Below are 9,309 nucleotides of genomic sequence, written 5' to 3' on the forward strand. Positions count from 1 at the left end.
ATCAAAATATGGTTTGCACTACTTTGAAGAACATTAGGAAAGACCATAAAGTTTAAATTTATCTGCAATTGTACATCATCGAATGTTTGTATGATTATATATATGTGATATGACAGTCGAAAAATCATATGTGAACGTCATCGTCAATGAGTTAGATTATGTCATCATTTTTAAAGAAAGACAATGTTATATATGTCAACAATATATTACACACACACAAAAGTTTTTTTTTTCATATTTGTCTCGTGTTGTGTCATTATCGCGCAACATTCTCATTGTGTTGTGCAATTATTGCGCAACATCGCGACCGTGTTGTGCAATTATTGTGCAACAATGGTGCATGCACAATCTTGCACTTGTCGTGTCGTGCCCTTCACGACCCGTATAATATACAATTTTGTTAGCACGAGATTAAGCTACTTCCTCAAAAAGATGTACATTCAATAATCAGGTGATTAATGTTCTATACAAAATTTAACTCTAGACATCTCGGCTAAAATGTTGGGAAAATTAAACCCCTATTTAATTGGGTTTATATTAGTTAAGGGATTTTCTAAAAAAGTAAGCTCCGGCTTCACTACCCCTGCCTCAAAACACCAGAGTCACTACAATTTACAACAGTCTCCCTATTTAACAAAAACCCATCACCTCCTCAGGCATTGGGCTCATCAGCCGGCTCCGGTGCTTCGACGTTGCAGTCAATACCGGTATTGGCTTTGGAGGGAAGACTCTCCTCCTTGGGCTCATCAGGGTTGCAGCGACAGACCCCATTATGAGATTCGCAGTTAATAGACTCATAAAAGGCGTCACCTTCCTTGCTCAACGATGGATCGGGCAAGGCAGCAGCTTCCCCGACAGTCCGAGCTCTGTCTTCATCTGAAGCAGCAGCTTCGCCTCCAGTGTCGTTGCACTGCTTCTCTTCAGCTGCAGTAGAGGCAGCTGTGGCTTCCCCGACAGCCCGAGCTTCATCTTCATCTGAAGCAGCAGTTTCGCCTCCAGTGTCCTTGCACTGCTCCTCTTCAGCTGCAGTGGAGGTGGTGGCTGTGGCTTCCCCGACAGTCCGAGCCTTATCTTCATCTGAAGCAGCAGCTTCGGCTCCAGTGGCGTTACAATGCTTCTCTTCAGCTGCAGTAGAGGTAGCTGTGGCTTCAGCATGAAATTATGCTAAAACATGAACCAGATTTGCACACACATGCACGCACATATATAAGCAGAAAAAAGGATCAATACCTGCTGACTCGTTTTCCGGTTTAACGGACTGTTGGCCAGATACAGGTTTCTGCAGCATGTCCACCCCTGGGAACACGATCATGCTCATATGCTGCATTTGTTGCCTCTCTGATTCTTCAAGGGGGACAAAGCCAAATACTTTCGTCCATGTCTCGTTCAGTTCAGATATGGCTGGTATTACCAGTTTCTCTACACCGAGAGTGGACAGAATCTGACGAGATTGTACACAATGATACCAAAAATCATAATCAGGAAAATAGATCATATCAGACCAACAAGAAAGGAAGATTCAAATTTGCGCAACGATGGTGGCAAATTGCCTTTATTTTTTGGGAACGCTGATGGATTTATTGATAGCAGTAGAATTCAAAAAGAAAGACCAAAAAATACATCAGATCCCAGAATTTGTGCAATAAACTAATGCTGTTGAAATTTATGGATATTTACCCACAAAAAGGAAATAATGGGGGAACTTTGGACATTTTTCACTACAGCATATAATGCATTACACGGAAAAAAAATACTGAGATCTTCTAAAGAAAGAAAGCATACCGTATCAACTGCAGTTAAAAGCCTGCTGCACATCCCTTGACGCCGGTAATTGAATCGAGTTCCAATAAAAGGCATCTCAGCTAACTGTTTGCCATGGATCCTGTTTTTTCAGAAATCACATAAAGACATTTTTCAGTAGATAGATACTAGTTAGGGATCTAAACAGGCACCAAAAGAAAAACTAAGTGGACTGTGTACATAACATCAGATTGACCGATTCCAGGAATCCATGACGAGTGATGACTGGCGAAAGACATTAAACAATACAAAAAATCTTTGCAAGAAACAACAGATGAATGAAATTGGATGGTCACTGAAAAATGCTACTTCTTCAAGTAAGATTCTAATGGGCTTTGCAGGATTAACATATATTTTCACAAGGCTAATTCCTTCATGAATTAGTCAGCCAATACTAGACTTACTAATTCACGAGGTACATCTAAAGCACTGTCTATCAGACAGATAAGGTAAATAAAACACGTACAGGTCCATACAGACCATAGTATAGAAAATCAAAATCACTGACCTTATCGACGCTGCCGCGATAATTTCATCACCCTTCTCCAGAACTATGGTACAAAATCCATCAAAATTCAACCGTCTAATATTGGACCTACAAAAAATAGAACATAGATTGAAGAATGAAATCTGCAGTTTATCTGAAATCAAACTAAAATAGAACAGTGCCTGCTTTCAATGTTAACCAGAACAAGTAAAAGACTGCATTTTAGCATATAATATACCAAAGAAAGTTAAACATATTAAAGTAGGAAAGAGGCAACAATTGTTCTCCAAAACTATGGGCTTCAATCTGTACTCTTGTAGGTAACACATTCGTGCATAACTTAGTTACACTCTAACTCTTCATTCAAACAATATATGACAAAGCACAGAAAATTTGATTAGCCCTCTCTTTGTATGCCCTTTTCCTTTTTCTTCTACTTATTCAATAGTAAGCTCTTAGTTTTAAACACTTTAAGGTAAAGATTATACTCCTTCCGCCCTTATAAGTGTGCTCATACTTTTTTCGACACGGGTTTAGTAAATGACAGGTAAGTGTATAGATGAGAGGAATGAGGACCGCACGATTGTTGTAGGGATATTGTATTTAATTGTAAATGTTAGGTAAATGTGTGGTCATGATTGGCCTTTGCGTAAAAAAGTTGATAGAGTGAGGGTAAAATACAAGGGGTTAATGGTACGGTAGTTTACAAAAATGGAAAGTGCCCGTTTTTACACATTATTAAGGACGGACTATAATGGCAAAATGAGCACACTTATAAGGAATAGAAAGAGAGTAATGTATATGTGAAACTAAAACAAGTTCATGAAGTGGACTACCATCAAAAGTATATCAAATTACCATATACCGAAACATATATTGACAAGTAAAGACCTAAGTGAGAAAAAGTGAGGTAGGAAAAGCTTACCCACAGTTGTAGACAACGTTATGAATCATATTGCTTCCACTTCGGTCATCAATGATGGGTTCAAAACATTCATCCATAACAGAGAAAGCAACAGCCAACTTGGAATTGCTTTCTATCTTCAAGGAATTACCAAAAAGTGATGCATCATCATTAATAACACGATGCTGAAGAATGGTATAGGAAAATTCTTCTCCCATTTCATGTCTAACACCAAGAAGATCCTGTAACCGGTCCAAGATCTGTAGATGAGAATGCGAGATATATCAGTGGCAAACTAATAAATGAGTCATAAATTAAAAATATTTCACTATTTCAGACTTTTAGAGGGCCAATTTTAATTGGAAAATTTGGAGCTGTAGCAATTCAAGCAGCAAAATGAATACCTGATGTGAGGTGTAAGTGTCATGAGTGACTTCTACATATGAAACCCACTTAAAGTTTATGCACTGTAAAGCACATAAATGCTTGATAGTGCATAAATGGTATCAACCTAGAGATAGGATCAATAAAAGGGCCGGCTAAGTCACGAGCGACAACTAGTTGAAAAGAAATCTTATTTTTCAAAAAGTCCAATATAAGTCACTAGGTGCACATGCCAGAAAGGAAAGCATAATGTTGTTACTAACACAGAAAGAACAATGTATGTTTAAACAATAAATGTTATCATGATAGAGATCATTCCCTGCAGATTTCTTTAGTAATCTTAGTTGTTAGTATTATTTAGATAGAACTACGTAAAAGGTATTTATTATGTGGGGGTTTCACATATGCGGTCTCTACAAAAATCTTGACATTTAAAGCATCTATTCTATGCTGTATAGTCACATTTGACGTACTTTTTCACTTTTTGGCTTATTTTTGAACAAAATGGCATGCACGTCTAGGCTATTTATCAAAGTCAGCCCTTTCAGTTAATTCAGAATACATCTCATGTGCAATATTTCTGGTTTGTGCATTTAGTAAACACTTTCCCTGTATCATTTGTCCTCCGCCTTTCACTCCATAATTAAATATCAGGTCCTGATTTATTCAAATCCTAAATTACTTTATTTATGTAAAAGAACGAAGGGATACCAAATGGCCAAGAATACTGCCATCAATTCCTAGAATTTCTTTGATAGAGGGCGATTACAATCGTGATTAGATGATTGATAAGCAATAATTTATTAAATTAGTTTATTTAATTAATAGTTTCATCCCTATATGTACATAAAAGGAAATATATAAATATATTTTAATAAGGGTAATTAGGCCATTTCATGTGTTATATAATACACAATCTTAGATATTATTTTCTTTACCGAACAACAACGAAAAAACCTTATGTGTGTATCTTGACACAAAGCCCAAGTTTCTTATCTTGCTTTACCTATCTTGACATATCTTCCAGAAACCAAATGGGCCCTAAATGGTTTGGCCAAGGAGTATTTCATCTCTCATTTGTCTATTTTTAGAGGTTTTGGCATCGATTCTCCATCCTAACATGAAATCTCATATTGTGCCTCATTTTATTCTAGCCACATCTTTCTGGTAATTTGTTATCATTTGTTTCTTAACCGAATGGATGGAAAACAAATGGTTGAGAATTCCTAATGCGTAGCATTATATTCCTCTCCTGAAGAATTCGAAAAGGCTAGCTATTCTAGGAAGAAAGGCACGAATGACAGCTACCAGGGACATTGCATATGTTGCAAGCATTAAATGATGAGTTAATAGTACATGTGGGCTTTGATAGTTTAAGCCAAAGATGTTGAAGTGTTATCATTTTGGCTGCACAACTGCTAAAAGCAACTTTAGAAGATAATTAGTAGATTAATGGAATGTTAGCAGCATGTTATAATGATAGAATAGTGCTGTCTTGGGAGAGATAATCACCGGACAATCTTGCATAGGACAGAACGCAATCAGGACATCACCAATGGAGAAACCTGTAGTGTATCTTTTCTTTGGAAAAAAAAAAAAATTTGAAAAGATGATTTAATACACTTCTCTAATTAGTTTGGGTTGCCATTTTGGTAGAACCGTATGCCAATTCCAAGAACATTCTAGCATAGCCCATCAAAAATTCGTACTGTTAATAGTCCTCAACCCCCACCCTCCATGGCTCAACAGCCTAGAGATGTTACCGGACAAATATTTATGCCTTAAAGCTAAAGGTTATTTAAATCAGTGGGTCTTGGTTTTGGTTTAGGGATGGTGGTTACTCTATCGTATCATGTCACTATTGGGACACAAAACAGAAAGTAAAAAAATAACTGAAAAACTTAGTATCTTTTGGCGTGTTACACATACTAATTAAGAAAATTATCACAGACACCTGGCATTACATATAGGTATGTCAGCAATAAGTAAAATAAATATTCTCCGAACCAATATCACAAGTAACGTAAATATTTTCTGAAAGCCAAAAGTAATTAAATTGTGAAAGCAAGCATTAAATACCATTAAGCATTGTTTCCCACAAAAGGAATTATTTTCATCATGCAAATCGTCAGCTATCGTCTCTTTGGTGCAATGCAAGTGAACTGCAAAAAGTTAGAAATCGTTAATAATCAGTTCAGAAGTAACTATTACATAAGCTTTTCTTTTAGGAAAACCATTACATAAGCTGTGAACAAGGATAGACAAGTTCAGAGACCATTAGGTAACATGGAGGCACATATTAAGCTTACATTTTTCCTCACACAAACAGCATGCCAACAATTCAGAAGATAAATTGTGCTCATCATCACTGGTTGAGGTACTTTCACATGCAGAGCCACAAAACTTGCATGAACAGTAGACACAGTACCAATCTCCGGAAGGAATCTGCATAAATTGAACTTATGAGTGCTAGACCACTTCAATTCAGGAAAAATCATAATATCCAACTCCTAGAATGGGTCAGATTAAAGAGTAAACTCATTTAATGTCAGAGTAAATAAAATTACAATAAATATCACAGCCAATTTCATCAGTTCAACACAGATGAACAATTCAATACCTACCTAGCATCATTAAAGGAACTTTACATTGCTTAAAATTTGTGGTGTTAATGATTATAAGGATAGTAACAAACTTTAGAATTTTGAGAACAGAAATTGTTAAAGCATGTACAAAATCAAATTTCGGCTGCCACTTGTCAATGTAGATATTGTGAATCGCATTTAATAGTTAAGGGCCAAGAAAAAAGACGGAAAGCTAAATGTGAGAAGAGGGTTCCATGCATTCTTACTTCAATACGCAAACAGCTATTATGGAAAGTCGATGGACAACCATCGCAACATATCAAGTCACCACCATCACCACACACAGCACATGTGTCATCATTTGGATCATCCCCTTCCACATCCACACAAACAAATTCAATCTTAACAGTTTCCACATGTTTTCCCCAGGAATCTAGTAAGCACTGAAGGAGAGAATTCCCTGAATCCAGATATATATTCCGAAATGGTTTTCCAGGTGTCTTTTCTGCATGAGACTCAAAGCCCCGTATTGTATGAGTTACATTACAGCAATTACAACAGATTCCCTCCTTCGTAATCTTTCCCTCAATTAGCATTCTTTTACTCCTTCCTCTCTTATACTCCACCTTCGCGCCAAGGGGTACGGTTCCCAAATCAATCATCCACGCAAGCAAAGTACGTTTTCCATCATATAACTCATAATCATCAGAATCAGACCCATTCCTAGGCTTACGGGCCAACAAAGTCCGTCTTGATTTAATCTTCCCACCTGCTGATTTACTTTTAGATGATGACTCCTTCTTAGTGGCTCTTCTGATAGTCCTTACTGTGGCATTCTTCTTATGTTTACCTTTCTTCTTGCCTGGCTGAGTCATTCTGAATAGCATCCTAAAGGTCTCCTCTGGGATAGGAGTAAATGCCAAAACATCAATATTATCGGCAGTTCCATTATCAATCTTCTCCTTAAGCTTTTTGTAAGCCAATGTCACCGACCAGTGACCTCTCCCATCCCGATCAACATAGACTGCATCCTGGTAGTCTTTGGAAAGTCTCTGCCTGTATTCAACAGACCATCCAGCCTTCTTAAGCATAGCAACTATTTCATCCCTAATTAATTGCTTCTGATACCTTAACCCCGTTTCCTTATCTTCAGCACCTTCTTTTATCTCTTTTTTCTTTTTCTGCTGCAAAACACCATTCCTCAAATCACTCTTACCAACCTTTAACCTCTTCGACAGAACCTTATCTCCTGATTCTTTACGGTCTATACCTCTCTTGACACCTTTTTTCTTGATTTTCAACCCTACATCCCCATTCTCTACATTTGGTAACATTTCCCCCTTTTCCTTAATACATGGCCTTCCTCGACCTCTACGACCCCCATTACCACTATCATCGACCTTGTTCCGAAGCAAATATTTCCTCTCCAATGGCGAAGCCTGACTTTCACTTTCTACTTTCCGTGGCCTTCTCCGACCTCTACCACCCCCATTACTCTCGCCATCAACCACCTTCGGCTGCAAATGTTTCTCATCCAATGACGAAGCAATACTTTCACTTTCTACTTTCCTCGGCCTTCCTCGACCTCTACCACCCCCATTACTTCCATTACCAACCTTCTTCGATTGGACTATTGTCATATCCAATGAGGAAGCTGCCACAGGTTCAGTTTCTGCTTTCCTCGGCCTTCCTCGACCTCTACCACCCCCATTACTTTTCCTGCCAACCTTCTCCGGTTGAGATGTTACCATTTCCAATGAGGGAGCTGCCACAGCTTCCGTTTCCACTTTCCGAGGCCTCCCACGCCGCCTAACACTCTCCTCAGGACTACCGGAAGGAAAAACAACTATTGCACCTTTCTCCTTCAGAGGCCTCCCCAGCCTCTCCTTCTGCTGACCCGGCGACGAAACCTCACCCTTACCTTCCGTTTTACGAGGTCTCCCCCTCCTACCCTTCTTCTTCCCATCAATCGCCTCACTCATGCCCAAAAACTCAACACCCTGGCCTTCCTCCTCGACCTTGTCATCCAGCTTCACTATTTCCATACCAATCACTTGTTTCTCACCATCACTCATGGCTACCGTTCGCGACCTCAAAACCCTACTACTTTTAGGTATACCGTCAGCCCCCCCATTCCCCTTATGATTCGAATTACTCTTTTCCCCCCTTTTCCTTTTCCTCTCCACCGGCGGCTCTTTGTTCAGATCAATCAACTCAACTTCAACTTCTTCGCTCCCTTCCCCCACCTCAATCGACATCCTTCCACTGTTTCCTGCATCAAAAAAATTAAAATTAAAAAAACACTCCAATCATCTCTCAATTGGAACAAAACGGTACGAGTAAAACACCGAAAATCACAAATCTCACCGGTAGAGCAGCGGAAGTGAACGCAGAGAAATGTAGCCGAGTCGATACGTACAGATTGATTGTATCTATATGCTGTGTAGCTTCTGCAAAGAGAGAAAAGAGAGAGAGGGTTCAGTATTCTTTTAAAAGAGTATTGGGGGATTTGTAAAGACAGCAAATTACATTTATTGCAGCTTTCCATTTAAATTTATAGGTTTGTGGGGGGTGCAATTGTAATTTCGCATCCTGCGACATCTGGGAATTTTTCCCTCCATTATTGTTTTTCCTCATTAAAAATATTTTTGAATTTCAGAAGCATCAGTTGACTTGCTGTGGAATCTTTGAATCAGAAAATTCATTTTAATTCCAAAAAAATCATTAGTACTTTGTTGGAGTATACTGTATATTATAGTAGTACATATTTATGCCAAGAGGAATAATATAATGAATAAAATCAAGGAAAATAGAACATGAATAAAAGCATTGGCATATGGTTGAATTTTTGTCCATCCCAATCTAATCTGAAGATTCAAAAATTAATGAAAATTTGCCCAAAATTCAAATCTGAAATCCAAACTATTGTGTCTAATCTGATCCGGATAATCCAAAATATAATATTATAAATTCATAAATCAGTACTAAAATCGAAAAATCTAATATATATCAAATAATCTGGAGGAGATCAGCAATAAAACATTCATCAAATGAGGAGTAGTGTCAATATTTGCTCATGGATTAATTAAATTTAAGGATAATAGATCAATAATTAATTCAATTATAGATTTACATGGTATAGTCGAAAA

The 9,309-nt window shown here is 37.9% G+C and overlaps 1 protein-coding gene across 1 annotated transcript; it reads right to left on the reverse strand.

Moving 5' to 3' along the window:
• Nucleotides 1-420: 420 nt before the first annotated feature.
• On the reverse strand, nucleotides 421-8,660 carry LOC125207388. The gene is made up of 9 exons (XM_048106700.1): nucleotides 8,528-8,660; nucleotides 6,427-8,432; nucleotides 5,885-6,020; nucleotides 5,655-5,737; nucleotides 3,213-3,451; nucleotides 2,309-2,395; nucleotides 1,783-1,882; nucleotides 1,231-1,441; nucleotides 421-1,125 (listed from the first exon to the last, which is right to left on the reverse strand). The coding sequence occupies exons 2-9, from the start codon at nucleotides 8,416-8,418 to the stop codon at nucleotides 653-655; spliced, it is 3,321 nt and encodes a 1,106-aa protein (XP_047962657.1). The 5' UTR covers nucleotides 8,419-8,432; nucleotides 8,528-8,660; the 3' UTR covers nucleotides 421-652.
• Between the last annotated feature and the right edge of the window lie 649 nt (nucleotides 8,661-9,309).

This window comes from Salvia hispanica, chromosome 2 (assembly GCF_023119035.1).
Source record: "Salvia hispanica cultivar TCC Black 2014 chromosome 2, UniMelb_Shisp_WGS_1.0, whole genome shotgun sequence".
Classification (NCBI taxonomy): domain Eukaryota; kingdom Viridiplantae; phylum Streptophyta; class Magnoliopsida; order Lamiales; family Lamiaceae; genus Salvia; species Salvia hispanica.